The sequence below is a fragment of the Squalius cephalus genome, assembly GCF_949319135.1.
Source record: "Squalius cephalus genome assembly, chromosome: 7".
Taxonomy (NCBI): Eukaryota; Metazoa; Chordata; class Actinopteri; order Cypriniformes; family Leuciscidae; genus Squalius; species Squalius cephalus.
The window spans coordinates 19059429-19081410 of NC_137128.1; the positions used below are offsets into that span (position 1 = coordinate 19059429).

Below are 21982 nucleotides of genomic sequence, written 5' to 3' on the forward strand. Positions count from 1 at the left end.
CGTGTGCGTTTCTCAGCGCATACATGTGAAGCTCACATGCACTAAAAGCCTGTCTACCAGCGCCTGAATACTAAGTTATCTTTCGAGTCTTATTTTGCTAATACTGTTATATACACACAAGGTTTACATAAACTAGTCGGATATGTCTAAAGTGAAAGCAAACTTGAGAAAATTTAGAGAAAATCTGCTTGTCAAATGCGTGTATAACAGACGCGTCGCGCGCAGCTCTTAAAGAGACAGTAGTAATAGTAAACACGCTGCCGCTTGTCCTTAAAAGGATAGTTCACCCAAAAATAAAAATTATCTCATTATTTACGCACTCTAATGTTGTTCCAAACCTGTATTAATTGCCTTCTAATATTTTCTAATATTAATATTTTGAAGAATGTGGGTATCCAAACAGTAGCTGGTCCCCATTGACTTCCATAGGAGAAAAATATACTATGGAAGTCACTGGGGTACATCAACTGTTGGTCATTCTTCCAAATAACTTTTATTTTCAACAGAAGAAAGAAACTTATTCGAGTTTAAAACAACGTGAGAGAGTAAATTATGAAAATTAGAATTTTTAGGAGAACTATACCTTTAATGTTAATAAAACAACAAAATGTAAAGAGAAAATCACTCACTGCTCTTGACTAATAACTTTATTAATAGCTTTAATAAGTATCAATGTATAATTTATAGAAAATAGAAAGAAATAGATTAATAGAATTTATAGAAAGAAATCGCAATATTATATTTTTGCCATATCGCCCACCCCTTTATAAAGCATTTCTTACGTATTCTTTAATTTTGCACCTTAATGTTAAGAGATAATTGTTAAGTGTTCATTGTGATTTTAGACTTTTGAGTTTTCCATGGTCGTGTTGACATTTCTGCCTTTATAACTGATGGGATTATAATCAGAGGTAGGTTAAGTTTAAAATAAAAAATCTTTAAATGTAATATATTTGTCTCCTGGACTGGTCCTTATTTTAAATATGTTATAAAAAAATTCAATAATTATCGATATCGACCGATATGAAACACTTATATCGTGATACAGTTTTCAGCCATATCGCCCAGCCCTACTAGTCGGTTTATTTTCGTTTTGAATTGTTTTGTTTAAAAGTAGACAATTCAACTTTTTATGTGGAATAACTAATGGAATATTTTTAAATTCACTGATTATCGGGTGAAGATCGCAAACCAGAATTCAAAGCCGACAAAGTTTAAATTTATGGACTCACGCACAACTCTCTCATGAATTCAAACTTTTCCATGGCTGCGATATAACATTTAATTGCTAACCTATTATTTATTTTGTAAACAAAGCTTTGTGTGTCATAATATTAATGTAAAACAGCATTTACATAAAAACATTTTTTTTTTTGGGAAACCACCGCCGGTACTCCTCAGCCACCGCGGTGGCGCTTTACAACCGCGGTGGTGCAGTTGTCAAGTTTACCGGCACAGCCCTATTTCACATTTCTTCTACATAAATGACCCAATTTAAATGCACATTCATCTTTCCAGAGGTGGAGTGTCCCTTTAAAGGATAATTCTGGTATTTAGGCTAGCACTTTGAGTCTCTTTTCTGGTTTGTTTTGGATGAACTAGAGTGGTGGACACAGAAATGTTGACGATGGGTCCTGTCTCGACTTTTAGACTTGTTTAGAATCGCCTTTGACCACTTCAGAGTGTCTGTCTATGGGCATGCACGAACATGTCCTAAAAACAAACCTAATAACTTTCGTTTTCAAAACTGTGCAACTCACCGAGTGGTTAGTGGTGTTCGTTGATAATTAAAAACAAATATATCGGCACAATGTATGATTTCAATCCGTGTTATTTGCTATATATTTACTAATATACTATTTTTTCAGATAGCTCACAACAAAGTATAAACTTCCGCTCGATATTTGAGTCTGAAGCATCTTTTCCGTTCCCGGTAGCGCAGTAATATCAACGAGCAATGAGTCCTCCAACAGAAATCAATGGGATTTTACAAAATGGCAAATAAAACACAACAGAAACTGTATTTCGCTACGCTACTTGTTTTTAATCATCAACGAACACCACTAACCACTCGGTGAGTTGCACAGTTTTGAAAACGAACGTTAAGGGTTGTTTTAATGACATTTTCGTGCATGCCCATAGACAGCCACTCTGAAGCCGTCAAAGGCGATTCTAAACGAGTCAAAAAGTCGAGACAGGACCCATCGTCAACATTTCTGTGTCCACCACTCTAGTTCATCCAAAACAAACCAGAAAAGAGACTCAAAGTGCTAAATACCAGAATTATCCTTCAAGACTTCCGTTCATCTTCAGAACACAAATTAAGATATTTTTGATGAAATATGAGAGCTGGCTCACTCCTCCAAAGGCTTCTAGGCAATTTCATTCTGCCCAGAAAGTTAGTAAAGACATTGTTAAAATAGTCCAAGTGACTGGCTCAACCTTAAGTTCATCAAGCGACGACAATTATTTTTGTGTGCAAAAATAACAACTTTATTCAACTATTCATTTTCTTATGTGTGGGCCTCTGAGTGAGTTCACAAAAGTGAAAACTACATCGAGTCCCATCTGCGTCATCTTCTCAGTTCTCGCTGCTCTCGTGAACTCTAGGGCTGGGACGATACAACTATCTCCCGATTCGATACTATCACGATACTTGGGTGCTGATACTGCTGGTATTACAATATTTTTTTAAGAATTGCGATTCGATATTGCGATTTTTATTTTATTTTTAACACTAGACCATCAGAAAATGTTAAATCACACTTTTACAGACTGTATAGGCTACATGATGTATAAGATGAGTAATATTTACAAAAACAATTCATCACATCTTTCTGACTTATTTCAGAAGCATCATACAGTTAGTACTACATTCTCTTTAATATATGATTCAATAACAAATACATTTTGTAACAGTCACTTGTGTTTATGCGCCCCAGGTGCCTCGCGTTTAACCGCCGGCTGCGCCTCACGTTTTTGGAGTTGAAAAAAAAATCAACTCGAACCGAATGAATAGAGAGGCGGGTCTTCCATTGTAGTGATGAAAGCTACAGTTGTTTTGGACGCCAGAGAGTGCGATGATGGAGGATAAACTTGTGGTGCTCTTGCGGGTTACCAGGAGCTTAACGACTTCACGAATCGTAACTATCACAATGTTAACAGAAAATAAACAAAGTTAATAAAAGTCTGATTTGACATTTACTTGACTGACAGGACAGCTGTTTCTGTGTTCGCCTAGCAACAAAAAACGCAGTTCACTGCTTGTTCTGTGTGATTGGGGCAGTGCTGTGCGCCTCGCGTTTTCGAACCGGAAAAACGTGTTAGGTGATTGGGGCTTTACTCTATCTTGATCGCTATCATAAACATCAGTGTTTATATTTGAAATTTAAACTTTTATCCTAGTACTTCTATGATAATTTGAACTAGCCTATTGCATCACAGAAATAATGATACTATGAGGTTGAAAAGACTGATTGTGAAGCTGTTTCATGACGACTCTCTCCGGGTCAGCACAGCTTAAATGTTGCGATATGATTTTGTCAAGGGTTTAATAGACAGACGAAATGGAAGCAGATTGTGTGGGTGTTTGAATCGAGATCACATTTTTTTAAAGATGAATCGTGCAGCTCTATTGTCTTATCTCTCTCCCAGTATATGAGTAGCGTGATGGCTTATCAATGCATTCAATCTCACGCCGCTTTTACGCATCCACTTGAAAGGGATATTAAGTTACTCGACACTCGAAATTTAACAACACATTTCATCCTTTGTTGGAACGAAGAGACTTACTTCGGTCAACCTCGTCTCTAACTTGAATTTCAATTAATATCGATTCTGTAATAAAGAAATAATCAATTTTAAGAACGTTTAAAAAACAACAACACGATACCTAGGTGAATCGATTTTTTCTCCCAGCACTAGTGAAGTCACTCAGAAGCCAATACGGAAGAAAATGAATAGTTGAATAAAGTCTTTATTTTGTTTTTTTGTGCATAAAAATTATTGTCGTCACTTGATAAACTCGCCAGAATAAAATTGCCTAGAAGCCTATTGAGGAGTGAGCCAGATCTCAGATTTCATCAAAAATATCTTAATTTGTGTTCTGAAGAGTCTTATGGGGTTGGAATAACATGAGGGTGAGTGATTACTGACAGAATTTTTTGGTGAACTAACCCTTAAACACCGTTTTCATTACATTTAAATGCTTATATGAAAATATGAGTTGTTGTTTTTTTAAGCTATAATGTAGTGTTTAAAAATGTATGATAATCATATGAAATGTTCTACTTTTTGATGTGCTGTAAAAGTGTGCACTTATAATTCACATGGTTGTGTTAATAAAAAATAAAGTTGTACAAATTCTGCAGAATTTTTTTTCTAACCTTAAAATAACATTTTAACTTGAAAGAAAGTGGACATTTTAATGTTCTTTGAATGTTGTATTGTTAATAACATTTTGGGGGAAAGAACGTTTCAGGAATGTTATGCTTACCTTAAGATGATGTTCCAGCAACGTTATGCCAATGTTCTGGCAATGTTATACTAGTCTTAAGATAACGTTGCATGAACGTTATGCTAACCTCAAGGTAACGTTGCATGAACATTATGCTAACCTTAAGGTAACGTTCCATGAACGTTATGCTAACCTTAAGATAACATTCCATGAACGTAATGCTAACCTTAAGAATGTTCCAGTAATGTTGTGCTAATGTTCCAGCAACGTTATGCTAACCTTAAGATAATGTTCCAGCAACATTATGCAAACCTTAAGATAACTTTCCATGAACATTATGCTAACCTTAAGATAACGTTCCATGAACGTTATGCTAACCTTAAGATAACATTCCATGAACGTTATGCTAACCTTAAGAATGTTCCAGCAATGTTAGCTAACCTTAAGATAACGTTCCATGAATATTATGCTAACCTTAAGATAACGTTCCATGAACGTTATGCTAACTTTAAGATAACGTTCCATTAACGTTATTCTAACCTTAAGATAACGTTCCATGAACGTTATGCTAACCTTAAGATAACGTTCCATGAACATTATGCTAACCTTAAGATAACATTCCATGAACGTTATGCTAACCTTGAGAATGTTCCAGCAATGTTGTGCTAACGTTCCAGCAACGTTATGCTAACCTTAAGATAACGTTCCAGCAACGTTATGCTAACCTTAAGATAACGTTCCAGCAACGTTATGCTAACCTTAAGATAACGTTCCAGCAACGTTATGCTAACCTTAAGATAACGTTCCAGCAACGTTATGCTAACCTTTAGATAATGTTCCAGCAACGTTATGCTAACCTTAAGATAATGTTCCAGCAACGTTATGCTAACCTTAAGATAACGTTCCAGCAACGTTATGCAAACCTTAAGATAATGTTCCAGCAATGTTGTGCTAACCTTAAGATAACATTCCAGCAACGTTATGCAAACCTTAAGATAATGTTCCAGCAATGTTGTGCTAACGTTCCAGCAACGTTATGCTAACCTTAAGATAACGTTCCAGCAACGTTATGTAAACCTTAAGACAATGTTCCAGCAACGTTATGCTAACATTCCGGCAACGTTATGCTAACCTTAAGATAACGTTCCAGCAACATTATCCTAACGTTCCAGCAATGTTTTTCTAACATTAAAATACCATTCCAGCAACGTTATGCAAACTGGACATTTCAACATTTTAAGAACGTTTCAAGTCAACGTTCCCACAACGTTCTTAGAACATATTTTTGTTAGCTGGGAGGCTGTCTTTGGTCGCTAGACCGTGACAACGGATATCTTTGAGCTCTACGAGGACGCGACTATTTTACTAGTTGAAATCTCGTAATTACGTTAATTACGACATGGAGAGAATGCACCTTGATTTCAGACAGATTTCTAAAGCCAATAATTAATTACTACAATAGTAAATTCTCGCTATATGACATAAAATGTGGGCAAAGTAGGTCAAAAATGTACATTTACACACAAACTGACTATCAACCGCAATTTTCAGACGCCATATTTATTTTTAGCTCAACTGTCATGGAATGGAGCGCACAGGATTGTGGGATATCATAGTCAGCGAAGGATTCATCTATGCTGCCTTCAAAGGCATCTCACGAAGGCATCTCACAATAATTGGATTCAGATGTGCGTTGTTGCCTTCCTACCTCCGTATGCTGCCTGTAACAATTGTTTAATTAAGGTTTATATATATAGTTTCCATGACTTGAGTCAAGATAAATATTTTCATTATTACTGGAGCTGCAAAGTTGCTAAGTTTCAAATAATTATTAAACAGCAAGCACAAACTATGCAAAAGCGGCAGCCCTTCGGCACACTCAGTGTCCGAATTCATTCACATGATCCTTCAGAAATCATTCTAATATGCTGATAACTATATTTGCATTTTTCTCAAATACATTTTCAAAAATGAACATATGTTTGTTGTATAAAAGCTGGCCTGTACGGAACTGCGTACAGAGTGAGTTCCACTTCCTCTCTCACCTCTCTCAGCGTCTCCCTGACTCGCCCCGAGTGAGAGGTCTGGAACATGCTCAGAATGGATCTCTTGATGTTGAGGGTCCACACCTGCTCAGCCTCCTGTGGGCAGAGCTTTGTGACCTTTCCCCCCTCGAGCGAGAACCGCAGGGGGGTCTTCTCCAATGACTCTCTGAGAAATCAAAACACCAGATGGACCTTCAACCTCTCAACACTCGTCCCATCCATGATGAATACAGACTAACTCTAGTGTGTCAAGAATTATAGTCAATGGCATGACCCTCAACCGAAGTACTATGTTATTTGAAATGTTTATATCACTCTGATTAATTCTGACACCTTGAGCCAGATATAAAATAGCAGTGACTATACCATTTTTTTGTAATAATTGGATGCAAACACAGAAAAGGTTTAGTTAGAAGAGCATGAGTGAGAAACTTTGAATTTACCTTGTGTTTTTCAAGCGTAGCACCGAATTGTCTCTTTTCGATGAGCTATGCTTTATTTGTATGTTCCTCAGCTATATATATAAAAATGGAATAGATTAAACATAATATATAAAAGGTATTAGTATGTGAATAACGGCTATTATTTTAACTATTATCTAAGTTTGAATCAAAAGCCCTGTGTCAGTGTCCATTAATAGTCCATAAAAGTTATAGCAATACTCCCTTAACTGTCACCCCCTTTTTTTGTGAATAGACGTGAAAATGCACTATCCAAACTTAAACGGTTGTAATTCAAGAATGCTTTGGAACATAGATCTAAGTTCGGTCTTGTTTTAAAGAAGACACTCAGCAGAGAATTACTTTTTTTTTTTAAATGAAAGTGTGAAAAAGTTGTAGAAGTTTAAATTTACTGTAAATCAAATGTATTTTACTAAATATTCTTTATTTTACATCAAATATATGTTTCACTAAATAATTTTGATAGTTGATATCACAAAAATTGAAGTTTTACCACTGGGTGGTAATTGAATAGCCACTGGGTGTCACCTACATTCCATTGAATGTTTTTCTTTTGATGCGTTCTCCTGTAGCAAATTAATAATTTTTTGGTCCAAATATCACTTCTATCACAAAATATGGAACCTTCAGACTCGGGTATGGAAAGATTACTAAAGGTTTTGATTGTAAAGTTTAAAGTACTGTAATTGTATTGTAATATGAAACCTGACAACGCCCAGTAGGGGAGGAGCCTGCTAAAAGAATTAAAAGTACCGTTACCATGGTAACGCAATGTCCAATTTCAAAACGGTTTTCACAGGATGATTTTTGAGTTCGTAAGCTTTCGATTGATACCTAATTCATGATGATTACTAAAATATGTGATATGAAAAAGGCGATAAAAAAGAGTGCCAAGCATCTCACTAGCTCACTTTACTAGGTGACAGTAAATATATATACATGTATATATATATATTTTTTTTTTTTTTTACCAAATTCATAAGGTATATTTCATTGATTTCTCGGCTTTTACTCAATATTTTTAAGTGTAAATGTAAAAATGTTTCACATAAAAAATAAAAAATAAATGACTACATCATAGTCTAAATTTAGAGTTTGGATGACAAAATTGCATGCATAACATGACTGACATTATATAACATACCTTTAATATCATTTCTGGACATCCTGGCCGGACATCAATGTCAACAACACAGTCCAAAGCTAACTGACTGCTTCCTGATGAAGGACCTTTCCAGGCACTGGTTATCGTTGTACTGTACCTATAGGTGTGCCTTTGCCCTTTCTGCACATCTGTACACACAAGTCATATATGTATGTGTGTGTGTGTGTGTGTGTGTGTGTGTGTGTGTGTGTGTGTGTGTGTGTGTGTGTGTGTGTGTGTTTATTTATACTTTAGGAATAAATTTGTCCCCAGAAGTGAGCTAAATCAGACAAAACCTCCATTTGGTGAAATCCTTACTTGTAAAAATGATAAAGTAAACACTGTTGTTGCAATTTTTTTTTCTTAATGAATAGAAAAAAACACATATTTCTCAACATATTCTCTTACCAGGGCAAGCAGACTTGCAAAGTTGACCTTGGTGCAGTTTGTGGCAGTCAGCTTATAAAAACATAAGCAAGTTAAAATCCATAATTGAATGCAGAATTACTAACACTTACACAAAACTTAGTAGAGAAACAATCGTTTAGGCTACTTGACAATTTTATATTAGTCGAAATATTCAAAGGAGGATATTAAAGAATAGGATATTAAACACTTACCTCTGACGAAGATAAGCAACATAATTAAACAGAGATTTTGGCACGATAGACAAACCGGAGACATAGCCATAAGTGATTGGATTTAAAGTAATGCCACTTATAGGAAGAGACCATTACTAGGAAAGCATAACCACATAAGTGAATGGATAGATGTTGAGTTAAGCCTTTGTAAAAACCCACAGGACATTCAGACACCAATCAGAAGACAGATGCCCACCAGGGGACCATCCAGCTAACAAAATCTCGCAGCATACCGATGGACATCTTGAACTGAGTCCCTGCCTTCTCATAACATGCTCACGGATTTGGCATGGCTTGAGCATTGAGCAAAGTTTTACCTTTGAAACGTTTAATTATCATTTCATTATTTTAATTACAATGTTTGATAAATATATTGTGTTTAAAGGGAGCCGGACAATCTGTAAACACTTAAATACTCTCTGTTACAAAAGTATCATGAAAAAGTGTAAACAAAATGTGTATCATGATTTATGAGTTAAACATCACTTATAGCTTTTTTTTTGTGTACAGTTACAGTATATTCAATTTTACAACCTTGCTGCTATGAAAATTTAATGCTGAAAAGCTTTAAAGCCATAAATATGACTAGTAAGGTTTTAACAGATAAATTAATGTAATTGTTTTTATGAATTGCATCACATTTGTGCTTTAAAATCCTCCAAAGATGTGCCTCATTCACTTCCACTGTAAGTGCCTCACCACAATTTTTACCATATTTTTAAAGAAAATAAGCATGTCTTCTGCCATCTGATTAATAGTTTATACTTTATAGCAAGTAAAAGCCCTTTAGTATAATTGTAAAAACGTCCCCCTTCAGGTCGTGGGTTGTGTGTCTGATTTTTTACTAAAGTGAAAGAATAACTTTTACAGTTGTTCGTTTTTCAAAATAAACACTTAATGGATTACAAAGTAGTTAACATAATTTTGTAATATGAAACCTGACACCGCCCACTAGGGGATTTTCACAGGATGTTTTTGCGTTCGTAAGCTTTCGAATGATACCTAATTCATGATGAGTACTAAAATACGTGATATGAAAAAAGGCGATGAATAAAAAATATGTGATATGAAAAAAGGCGATGAATAAAAAAGAAAAGCAAGCGCACTGCTAGCAGGACGGTGACAGTTAAGGGGTTAAGATCTCTGAATATCACTTAATTGATTGTTTGAGATTGGACACACAACATGCCTAAAAATCTGTTTTTAGTGGATTCACATTACTTATTGTTTAATTAAAGTGGCTTACTCAAATATTTGAGATTCTAAACTTGTGTCTTACTCAGTTTTATTTGTCATGGTACCAAACATAGTTATTCTGATCAACTTAATTTTTTTACCTACATTTCCCAAATTCATGAGGTATATTTCATTGATTTCTCTGCTTTTACTCAATATTTTAAGTGTAAATGTAAAAATGTTTCACATAAAAAAAGGACTCTTAATGGACTGAAGCAACAATACTGTATGTATATATATATATATATATATATATATATATATATATATATATATATATATATATATATATATATATGTTTCCCCCCCAAAATAAAAACTGGAGTGTTGCATTTATATCATCTTACTAAGACATTATTGGGAGATACAGATTCTGTTACAGGGTTAAAGATCTCACTCACCACTTCATATTACTTTTTGGGCATGTAAATACCAGCAACTGCACCATATTGTATATTTTTTGCTCATGGCCTCTGAATAAAATTGAGGTGTTTTTTTTTTTTTCGAGGTGTTACATTAAAAAAAGAAGAAGATTTTTCTGACTATTGTTTCATATGCCAGGCTGTACATTGTTAAATGTCTAAATATAAGTGATAGTAAGAGTAAAGTTTAAATCTAGTCTGTTCACTGAAGACAGTTGAGGAATAGAAAGGCTTGTCCTCAACTTTGGCACCATCTTCTGGGCTAGCTGTGCTGTGAAGCACATTAATAAACTAAAGCTTGAGTGCAAGTGCAAAAGTCATTTTCCTATTTTTTTTTTTTTTTTTTTTTTTTTTGCAGTAAAAATCTTGAAACATTCTTTAAAAAAAAATATTCACAAGAAGCAAATAAATAGTTAGATCAACATGGTGTGTGTGTGGGCCCCAAGCCTTATGAACAACACACACACACACACAAACTATCTACAAAGCCTTTATTTTCACTGACCTACTAACAGTATTCCATTATTCCTTTCAATCCTCCAAAGCGCTACCTATTTTTCCACAACACATTTCACTGTATGAACTGTTGGACAAAAAAGGGAGGAGGCCATCACGCATGATTCACAGCATCTGTTTGGGCTTTCAGGTTGCCCTACTTCATCCATAGTGACTCTCTATATCTCATAATCATGGCTTTTCATGGCTTGTTGCTCGCTGTAATACTCTGACACCAGACTCCAGCTGGTCTTGGGAGGAACGGCTGAAGGCCTGTATTGATGAACGGGGTCTAATCTGCTGGGGTGTTCATTGTGCACTCTGATGACACTAGTTTATGGAAAGAGGGTGTTGTTTAGAAACTGTAGAAACTATTTCAAAAAGCTGAGGACCTATATTTTAGGATTAGAGTGCAACTTCGTGAGAGATGAGTGAGTGTAAACAGGGCATGTCGTGACCAGCCTCCATCTTAGTAAACTGAAGAAGAAAAAAAACAGACCAAAATTTAATTACATGAACTAAATCCTACTCATTTCTCCATTAGAGCTGTCTTGTCTCGAAGATTAGTCTTGAAAATGAAGAGGACGCCACCTTCCACATCTTCATTAAGCCTACGATATGACGTCACCAAATGATAAGAGTTCATTTGAGTAGTTGTTATTACTATTATTAATATGCACTACTCGAAGCAAACTGCACTGTGATTCGAATTTATTTTTTCCTATAATGTCGTTTGACTTATAATTAAATGGTCTCTCTTTGCTCCACGCCCGTAGTGCGCGTCAGTTCACCACGTGATTCGGGTGCGTGTTTCTTTTTGCATGCTGACGACTGGAAGGAAGATTACGAAGCCTACTATGGCAAATGTTAGTGTATGAATATTAATTAAGTCACTCTGAAGTTGCTTAGTAACCTTCCTGGTCCCGCATTATAATTAATATTTATGAGCTCGCCATGATTCGTGTATTCGCCTGCTTAAGCCACGCCTATTTACACACGTCTGCTTTTCATCCAATCCGTTAAGCCTACCGGGCGAACGGCGCGTTACGTAATTAATATTCATTAGCCAAGTCTTCTCCGTAGTAGGACTCCGAAATTCGCTACCGGGGGCGTGGCGTGGGCTTTGCCGGTTTCAGCAGCAGACACAATGAAACGAGGGGCAATGTAGGACACCACGTTGGGGCTTGAAACGCAGACACGTCGGTAGCGTATTATTTTTTACTTCTTTTGGATATTATTTTTTTTTATCGTTCATTTAATTTGTTTTGTTTGTATTCATCATAGATAAATAGCAAAGGTCGCTGCTGCTGATGAGAAAAAGCAACGTGTTGAAAGTCTTTGGAGAAGAACCGCACGGGCTCAGGAAACGAGGCTCTCCATCAGAACTTTTGTTGTGTCGTTAAACCCGGTCGCGATAAAAACAAAAAAAAATGTCGTTCGCCTATTCGGATTATCTGGCCGCTGAATGTCTGGTGTCGATATCCAGCGGTCCCGTCCTCCATCGACCCACCCCGGTGTCTGGTGCGGCTCAGGCCCCTCCTCAGGGCCTTCCTGCCGGGGAGCCAGACGGGTCTAGCGAGGACAGGGAGGTGCGGGAGACGCTCCGGTTAGAGGGGGCCAATATGATGACGGTGGCGGAGATCCTCACCGACCTGCACGGCAAGTTTCGTCCCATGTCGGCCTACTCCGAAAGCAGCAACTCGTCATGCGGAGAGAGCGGCTACACCACGTTGTCTGACTCCACCACCCCGACGCCGACCATGACCCCCTCTGCCACCCCTGTCCCGGGACAGTACAATAACACTCAGCAGTTTTGGGGAGGAGGGGGTGCACCCCGGTCCCCCACCAAGCGTCACCCCTGCACTTTCGACGGGTGTGACAGGGTATATGGCAAATCATCCCACCTGAAAGCGCACATCAGGACCCACACAGGTAAGCTGAAGCACATGGGAGCGGATGGACGCTTACGCCGCAGGCATCATTACCATTAATCATACACGTAATATATTTGTGTGTACACGTAACGTTACTTTGAATATGCGCATTTATACTGTCCTTGTCTTTAACTTGGATCGTATTAAATGTATACAGTTTTATAAACTGCTCATAGTGTATGTATTAGTTTTAAAATTCCCTGCTGGAAGGGTTTAACCATATTATGGGTTGTTTTATTGGAGCTCACGGTTAGAGTAACTTTTAACGGTCGCCGTTTGTTTGTTGACTGTTGTCAGGGGCTCCCTCTGTCAACTCTCACTAACCGCTATGAATAGAGATACTAAACGTGAATTTGTGGATAATAATGTAATTCACTTCTCGTTAGTTGAACAAAAGAGTGAAAAACTCCCAACTGTGGCCTCCGAACAAAGAAAGTTTATGAACAAAGGAAGGAGCGCGTGAGGGAGGACGAGTATAGTAGTAGTATAGTGACGAACCCTGTATTTGCATATGAACAGAGCTCGATTACAGAACGCGCGCGTGCGCGGTTCCCATGTTAATGCACTTTCTGTTATTTGACTAAAGCTAAACGAGGCATTTAAGCCACACCTGGCCTCTCTTCATGATGAGCTGTTCAAAACGGTCTTTACCACTTGCTTTTGTTCATGAATTTAGTTTACTGTTCAGACAAAGTGATAGTTTTTAAACAGAACACAAGTGCAGGACCTTGTATAGTAAGATAAACTAGTAGGCCTACAGTTACTACACTAAGAAAATGCAAGTACAGATAGCTACTACACTAAGAATTCATTAGTACACAGAGTTAGGGTTACTTTAAAAATATTGGACTATTCCGTTACAGTTTTAAATTACTTCATAAAGTATTTAGTAACGTAATCCAAGCACCACAATATGAAAGTAATGTAATCTGATTACTTTTGGATTACCTTAAGGTCACACATGTAAATGAAGTCAAGTGAAAAGTTATATTTAGGAGAATAATTGTGCATGCACCAGTATAACCAGCTGTCAAATAGAGATATCAACTGAATTCGCTGTTAATATAAATCATCCACCCACCACCTACTCGAACCTGTGATAATCTCTGATTTAAATATCTGCACCCAATCGTCACATTACAAATATTCAGTGTTAAGCGTGATGATATGGCAACATATTATTGCACTGAAGTAGGCTGCTTTTAAATGACATTTGGCTATTTAAAGTAAAAGTTCTTCTTTGGCCAAATTGCATTTCCTTAATAGCCTAAACACAGGCTTTACTCCTTCAAACTTAAAATTGTCACTGTTTCCGTCACTGAAAATTCCCGAACACACACACACACACAAGAAATTAAATGCGCTCATCCCAAGCAAAGGCTGGATATAGGCTTAATGAGTTTGTTGTAATATACTGCACTTCACAGCCATTACATATCACATACTCATCACCTGATTCGTCCTGGTTACTATTCATTAAAATAGTTAACTCACACAGTTATTTTCTTTCCTTTTGTTTTTAATTCTCCTTTTTGAAATTTATCTCGGTTCTGTTTATTTCTCTCGGATCTGTTTTCAATGTTCAATTATTCGAGATTTTGATTTTAGGTCATATCGTCCAGCCCTACAATAGCATTATTATCAAAATACAAATTTGTTTAGTCTTAAGTGAAACCATTGTAATCCTGATAGTATTTAAATTTTTTAATAAATGTAACTATAATCTGATTTCTTTTCTTTTTTTTAACGTAACTGTAACAAATTAGTTCCCAGATTTTTGTATCCTGATTACGTTCGCCGTTACATGTATTCCGTTACTCCCGAACCTCTCTTCACGGGACCTGCCACAAAACAGTTATTGTTTTTGACCCATGTTAACCTAGTATTTAACACATAAGTTTATGACGCCAACATTTTAGATACCAGGGAAATTTCACAATGGCAATTTTTATACCACAATAAAAACCTAATATAATGTTTAAACATTATTAGGCTACTCACCAAAATTAGCATTTTGGATTCTCTTTCGTGTCTTATCAATCTTGATTGGTTTAAAATCGCTTGAATTCTTAAACTGACAAAACATAAAAACACATGCAAATGATTAACTTTCGTGATGACCTGATTGGTTCTGTCGACTGTGACCCTGGTACAGTATGCTAATGATAGCTGGTGATCAGTTACAGATTGCAAATATATGATGATGATAACATTTTTAGTTATTAGTAGTGTAATCTATTACATTACACAATTTAGTTAATTATTCTGACTATTTTTAATAGGACAGTCTTGTACCATATTGAATAAAAATTTTACATTTTTTGTTATCCACAACATGAAGGGCATTAAACATTACATTACATCAGGGTTTCCCAGACTGGGGTTTATGAAGGAACTGCAGAGAGGTAGGGAGTTTAATGAAAAGCTAATAATTCATTAAATCATAAACATGTCAGATTAAAATAAGTAAAAACAAATCAACAAATGCTAAAAAGATTAAATACTTTATTTTTGTACCTGCATGTCACTAGATCATTAATAGGAATCAGAGAACCATGAATGTCCGAATGTGTTCTTAAATTATTGACTTAATTATTAAATGTATAAGGTGAAAAGAGGTGTGTCTGACAAAAAAAAAAAAGTTTCTGTTTACCTGCATTACATGTAATTATGAAATGATATGGATTTGTGCATTTTAATGTGATTTAAAGCCAAAACCCCTCCAAAGGCATAGTTATACATGGTTAAATGACTGAGCGATAATTCAAATAATTATTAAAATGCATTCTTTAGGAGTTGATTTGATATGCAGTGTTGAGAAAACATGAAAAATGAAATGATTTCTGTAAATTCAGTGGTTAAAGTGTTGTGTTGCCTCTCCTTTTTCATGTAATGACAGTCACTTGATAAGTGTCTGGTCTTTGTGTGCAATTTCACAAATCTAGAAGACTTTCTGCATGTATTATAATAGAGTGATAGGCTTTTTTAGAAAGTAAATTAAAAAAGTAAAAAAAAAAAAAGAATTAGGGAGAATCAATACATTATGAATAATTTACTAACATTGTGTGAATATGTAATCATGTAATCAATAAAAATGTATTAGATCAGATGGATCAGATCATTTTTTGATCAGCATGAAAAATAAATAATTTGAGATGGGGGGGGGGGTCATGAAGAAAAAATAAGAACAAAAACATTAATTACAAGCATAGATAAATACAATATAACAAAGTTACATATAAAGAAAGGTAGTAGGCCTAAATGTAAAATAACACTACAGTGTTCACTGTATAAATTAAATTTCGATTAATCTTTGTTAAAGCTGATTAATCTTTGATTGACATGAAGGACAGACAGCAGCAGGTATCACAAGCTGCTGCAATATGCATATGTACATTTGCAATAAAAACATTTTGATTAGTTTTTTTATATATCGTGCAGCCTAAAAAAACTAGGATAGTAGCTGTCTGAAGTTCATCAGTTAGTATGCTTTATATCTAGAATAGTAGATAGTGCAGGTGCCAAGCCATTGCTTACTTTATAGTGCACTTGTGTATTTTATACGGCATTAATGTCGTCTAATGAGTTGTGGATCGTCCATGTGCTCTGTCTAGGTGAGAGGCCCTTTCCTTGCACCTGGCCCGACTGCGAAAAGAAGTTCGCCCGTTCCGACGAGCTGGCCCGACACCTGCGCACCCACACAGGCGAGAAACGCTTCCTGTGCCCACTCTGCGACAAGCGCTTCATGCGCAGCGACCACCTCATCAAGCACGCCCGCCGGCACCCCAGCTTCCACCCCTCCATGATCAACCGCAAGGGTTCGGCTCAGGGATCCGCTTCGACCCAGCCCACCGCCGCCTCCTCCTCAGAGTACGCCAGCACTGCCATGTAGACCCCTGCCTTCTGCACTGTGACCACCGTCTCTAAGTCACTGCAGCTTACTCGATCGCCGTGCATGCTGGGATCCTTTTAAGCTCAGTCCTCACTTCCACAGGCCAAAAATGAAGAACTTCACCACGTCTTCCTCCGAACCCCTTCGCCCAACCAGTGACGACCAAAGCGGGCGAAGGAGACACAAACGCTCAAGCACATTCCCAAGTCACGTGATTAAACGATCACATGACCGACAAGTGATGGCGAACGCAGCATTGGTCTTAATTTGCTTGCTTTGGGTGTTCTAGATTCATCTGAAATGCCGTAATGGCCTTTTTTGGGTGCATGCAGACAAAATTGCTACCAGCAGCACAATGTTTTCCGTCGGCCATCGTTGTTGTTTCACTTGTCAGCCATGTTTTTGAAATTTCCTAAAGGATGTGTCACAGTTTAAGGGAAAGTTTACTCGTTCTTTGGTCTTTTTTTACAGTCGTTCCATCTATCGTCGAAAATTCCGCACAACCTTGTTTGTCATGTCTTTTTGTATAGCCAGAACGGCCAACCCTCTCTGGTTTTTGTTGTCCACACATGCTGTACGACGCAATAACCAGGTTCAGTTGCAGAATTATCTCAAAGTATTTGTGTGTCACTCATGAATTAGTCACGCATTCTTAAAACTCCTTGGCTTTGCTAAACCTTGACGTTGTGATGTCAAGTTTTATCCATTCCTTAAACGAATTATATTCTTGACCGCCTTTGAAACCAAACAACGTTATCGATTGAAACCGAAACGGCCAGTGAGTTTCTTCCGGGTAGAAACACTGCCTGCAATGCCGCATTTCCACATAGCTTTCCCTACTGAAAATTGTTATAAGTTATTGTCATCTTAATTTCCTTTTGTTTTCTATTAGTAGTATAAGCAACTGGCAACTGAAATAGTAGGGCTTTTTTTATTGTTAATTTTATTAGACCATGCATTTAATATTATTATTATTATTATTATTTTCCACTTGGAGGAACTCTTTTGTTTGGCCATGTAATGTTGATACATGTAGCAATGTGTTTAATAGTAATGTGGATACGTGTAGATAAATATCTATGCTTGCAGCTTCAATGGTAAAGATGTTATATGAACTACTAGAAGTAATACACCTTATATTAGGGGTGACAGTACACGCTTGAATAGAATAGTGCTGCTTGTGTGCGAATGTGTGCGCGTCACGTTCGTGTGTGTGTGTGTGTGTGTGTGTGTGTGTATTCACGCGGGAGAGCCCGGGAAACGATCTCTCTCCAAAACTGTCCCGCCCGCGGACCTCTTACAACTATCTCAGAGAACAAAAGAAAAAAAACCACATCAGGAAACTCAGAAAGCCTTAATATACTTGTTTTGCACCATTGTTTACTGTCGGATGTTTTCTACAGGTATGCCGTCAGGCGTCGTTCTTCTCGACTAAAGAAATACACATGCAATATTGCACTTTTTTTCTTACTGGTATTGTCAATAATGCTAGTCGTCTGCTAGTGTGATGGGTTTCACTGCATAAATGCTACTGCATAGTGCTCAACTAAACGAACACTGTGGAAGGGGATAAAAACCTGTCACGATAAATCGATACATTTGTCTTGTTGCGCACCTTCGTCTGAGTGCTTAAACCAGTGTGAGGAAAAATGGACTTGATTTTTGTGGACTTTTCACTTTCGTTTGTATTTTGCTTTACATTTTGGAGTGTAATGGATGCAAAAGCTCTGAACTCAGTTGGTCTGGTATCAAAACTACAGCTTTTTTTAAATGGTTCATCATACCGTTCTCCTAATCATGCAATATTCAGAGTGCTTTGAGGTTTACTGCTGGCCAGTAACTTGAAGCAGGATGACAACTGACAACTTAACAAACCAAACCAGAATAGCATTGAAGACTGTGTTTGTTCTGTAGCTAATTAAAGTATGTGTTCGTCACAATGCTTGTATGTTTGGCCGGGTTTTTCTTGTTTTTTTATGTCGTCTTTTAGTAGCAGTTCTCCTGTAGTGAGTCGTCTGGATCTGTCGACCGTTGACGACATCAATGGTTCACTGTGTTGGGGCTGCGGTGGGCTTTGTATGTGATTCTCGACAGACTGAGACCATTGTGATCACGTCTTTGGACTTTCACTCACAATGCCCTCTTTTAGCAGTCCGGATTCAACTTTGCATTTGAGATATCCCTCCCATTATACTCGACACATTCGCAGCTAGTACTCTGGACAGCCATCACAAACCACTGGATCAAATCTGATTTAATTTTTTTTATTTGTGCGTGTTTTGTGGTCTTTAATTTCAGTTACTATCTTTTGTATTTAGTTTGATGTACTGGAAAGTCTTGTTTCTTATGCTTTTGTATTGGTTGATGTACTGTAGATGTCTATAGTATGCAGAACATAGCTTTCTAGATGGTTTAGGGCAGAACCCAGATAGCTTAGCAATCGTATAGCGGGGAAAACACGTATTCTGTAGTTCCTTCGGGAAAAATGCTGCAACTTTTGCTGTGTTAGAGGCATCCGATTTCTGCGTGTCAAACTAAGCTTTTAATCACGACGCTAGATTGAGAATATGTAGATTGCCGACTTTATTTTAAGAACTGCTTTGTTGCTTGGCGTACAATCTAGATCTTGTCCATCAGTTTTGACACACTAAAATGATTATGCACTGATTGGCAGATTGTCTGTAGCGATCACACTAAAAGGATGTCTAATGAGGTCTACTAAGGTCTCAGTCTACAGCCATGTCTCATATCAGTGGACCGATGGGTTTTGTCAATACAAAAACCTCCATGTATCTCCTCAGGTGATAAAAACGTAATGCTGAAAACCTCTGTCCTTCACGAGTAGGACCTAATGTTAAACGTTCTTTTCATTCGCTTTGTTTTGCAATTCTCTGCCATTTTATTTATTACATGCTTTTGTTTTGGTGTGCTTTAAAATATCTTCTTCTTTTTTTTTTTTTTTTTTTTTACAGTACTTACAGTACTTATTTTATGGTATGAGACTTGACTAATTATTTGATTTGATTGATTCATTGTTTGCCTCCAACAAAAACAAACCAACAAAAAATACCCTCCAGTGCTTTTTAAATAATAAATAAATGGATTAAGAATTATTTTGTGTTTTGGTGTTTATTTAAATTTTTTTATATAATGAAAATACTGAGATGTGACTGTGATTGTAATATAGTTTTCTTTAGCTCATCATATGTCCTCAAATACATACTGGACACAAAAATGGTCATGACGTTTTTCAGAGAGATGAGAGACATGAAATATGTGAAATACAGTGTGACAATACTTCATCTAAAACATTTTTCAAATTCTTGCATAACCTAATTGATTGAAATACATTCTTGTTTAAAACAATATTATATAATATATTATATAAATCCTGTCATCAGTATAAAAATTTAAGTTAAAAGTAACAAAATATCATTTTTCTTGGTAAAATTTCTTAGTATTTGGTTTGTTGCGATATTAAACTATAATAACAGCAGCATTCGTGCTGCTTTTTCTACAGCATGTTTGAAGAAATATCCAAAGAATATCGAACCATCTGTACGAAGAGTTCACAAGATCAATGTAACAAAATTGCTTATTTAATTAGTATACTTGAAATAGTGCATAATCTGAAATGCTTAATTTTATGTTAAGTTTTCGTTGTTTAAAATTTTTCAAAATCCTAAAAAAAAGAAAAATTTAAGTTTGGTCTCATGCTTTCTAACCCCACTGTTTATATAACTGTTTGGCAAGAGTTCTTCTACTTTAAGCCTTATTGATGGAGTGTGTAGCTTTTCATTTCATAAACAACCATGTAGGAAGACTCATCATGGCCATATTGCAGGATGACAATGTCAAGATTCATCAGGCTCAAATTGTGAAAGAATGGTTGGAAGGAGCATGAGGAATCATTTTCACACATGAATTGGCATCTGAGTCCAGACCTTAAATTCATTGAAAGTCTTTGGGATGTGCTGGAGGAGACTTTACAGAGTGCTGGACTCTTCCATTGACCAAAAATGTATGCGCCTCTTCAAACATCCCAACATTTATTTCCATCAAGAAGTGCATACATTTTTGGTCAAGATCTTGTATTGACAAAGCAAGAGTCCAGATACTCAGCAAAGTCATGACACACACATTTTGCATAAACCTAAACCTTTTTAGAAGCACATTCATGAAAAAAATCCAGAATTTTACGAGTAATTTTCACTTAACACTTAGTTTATTTTATCACCACTTTCACCTGTATTTTGCATTGAATCTGGTCTTGTTGTACCGGTTCAATATATTTCACAGATTTCATTAGTGTGCTAATAATTGGTACACATGATTGTACGTCTGTGTCAGTATCATTCCCACAATCCAAATTTGACTCTTAATCCACATTATTTATCAAGATGCATGTTTTTTTCTTTGCTGTAATCTGACATTTGACATGTTCCTTAAAGGGATAGTTCACTTTGAAATAAAATTTTGGTATGTTTTAGCTTACCTCAAGGGCATCCAAGATGTAGGTGTCTTTGTTTCCGCAGTAGTTTCAATTTTGATATTTTTAGGTCAAACCGTTCTTGTCTGTCAGTCCTATAATGCAGGTCTATGGTCACGGTCTCAAAGAGCATGCACAGAGTCCAAATTAAAACAATTCCCCATCGTAAGTACACATTGATGGCCTAAGACACGAACAGTATTTATATCGTTTTTACCTCTTATACACAACCACGTCCAAGTGATCTGAGGGCGCGCACGCTTCCTGGTGTGTGACGTGTGCGCGCGTTCTGGCTTAGTCTGCGCAAGCACCGGAAAGTATACAGGAGGTAAAAACGATATAAATACTGTTCGTTTTCTCACACAAACCGCTCGTTTCGTGTCTTAGACCATCAATGTGTACTTACGATGGGGAATTGTTTAATTTGGACTTCTCTGTGTATGCTCTTTGAGGTGGTGACCATAGACCTGCATTATATGACTGACAGACAAGAACGGTTTGACCTAAAAATATCAAAATTGAAACTACTGCGGAAACAAAGACACCTACATCTTGGATGCCCTAGAGGTAAGCTAAAACATACCAAAATTTAATTTCAAAGTGAACTATCCCTTTAAGGATTCTCGGTAACACTTTATTTTACAGTGTCCTTATTACATATGTTACATATACTTACTATAGTAATAACAATAAATTATGCATAGTTACATGCAACTAACCCTAAACCTAATCCTAACCTGAACCCTATACGTACATGTTGTTCATTA

At 36.6% G+C, this 21982-nt stretch overlaps 2 protein-coding genes across 4 annotated transcripts in view; one reads left to right on the forward strand and one right to left on the reverse strand.

Annotated features, from left to right (window-relative positions):
- LOC307161803 (uncharacterized protein) overlaps window positions 1-8835 on the reverse strand; it is an 84088-nt gene extending 75253 nt beyond the window's left edge. Inside the window, exons 1-5 of the mRNA XM_079876747.1 lie at window positions 8727-8835; window positions 8515-8565; window positions 8107-8255; window positions 6945-7015; window positions 6502-6667 (exon numbers count right to left, since the gene is read on the reverse strand). Coding sequence (XP_079732873.1) covers window positions 6502-6667; window positions 6945-7015; window positions 8107-8255; window positions 8515-8565; window positions 8727-8796 — 507 coding nt within the window. The 5' untranslated portion in view covers window positions 8797-8835. The remainder of the gene's footprint in view (window positions 1-6501; window positions 6668-6944; window positions 7016-8106; window positions 8256-8514; window positions 8566-8726) is intronic.
- Window positions 8836-12014: 3179 nt separating this feature from the next.
- LOC307161291 (Krueppel-like factor 9) lies at window positions 12015-18770 on the forward strand. 3 transcript variants are annotated; one of them, XM_079875912.1, is made up of 3 exons: window positions 12015-12103; window positions 12185-12832; window positions 16449-18770. In XM_079875912.1, exons 2-3 carry the CDS (start codon window positions 12331-12333, stop codon window positions 16724-16726), a joined length of 780 nt encoding a protein of 259 aa, XP_079732038.1. In that variant the 5' UTR covers window positions 12015-12103; window positions 12185-12330; the 3' UTR covers window positions 16727-18770. The 3 variants fall into 3 exon arrangements, with proteins under 3 accessions (XP_079732038.1, XP_079732039.1, XP_079732037.1); XM_079875913.1 differs by having other exon boundaries at window positions 12015-12099; XM_079875911.1 differs by having other exon boundaries at window positions 12020-12832.
- Window positions 18771-21982: the final 3212 nt, after the last annotated feature.

Coding starts and splice junctions, on each gene's coding strand:
- LOC307161291 (XM_079875912.1), top strand. CDS start 12,331: ATGTCGTTCGCCTATTCGGATTATCTGGCCGCTGAATGTCTGGTGTCG. Junction 12,833..16,448: donor GCACATCAGGACCCACACAG/GTAAGCTGAAGC, acceptor TGCTCTGTCTAG/GTGAGAGGCCCTTTCCTTGC.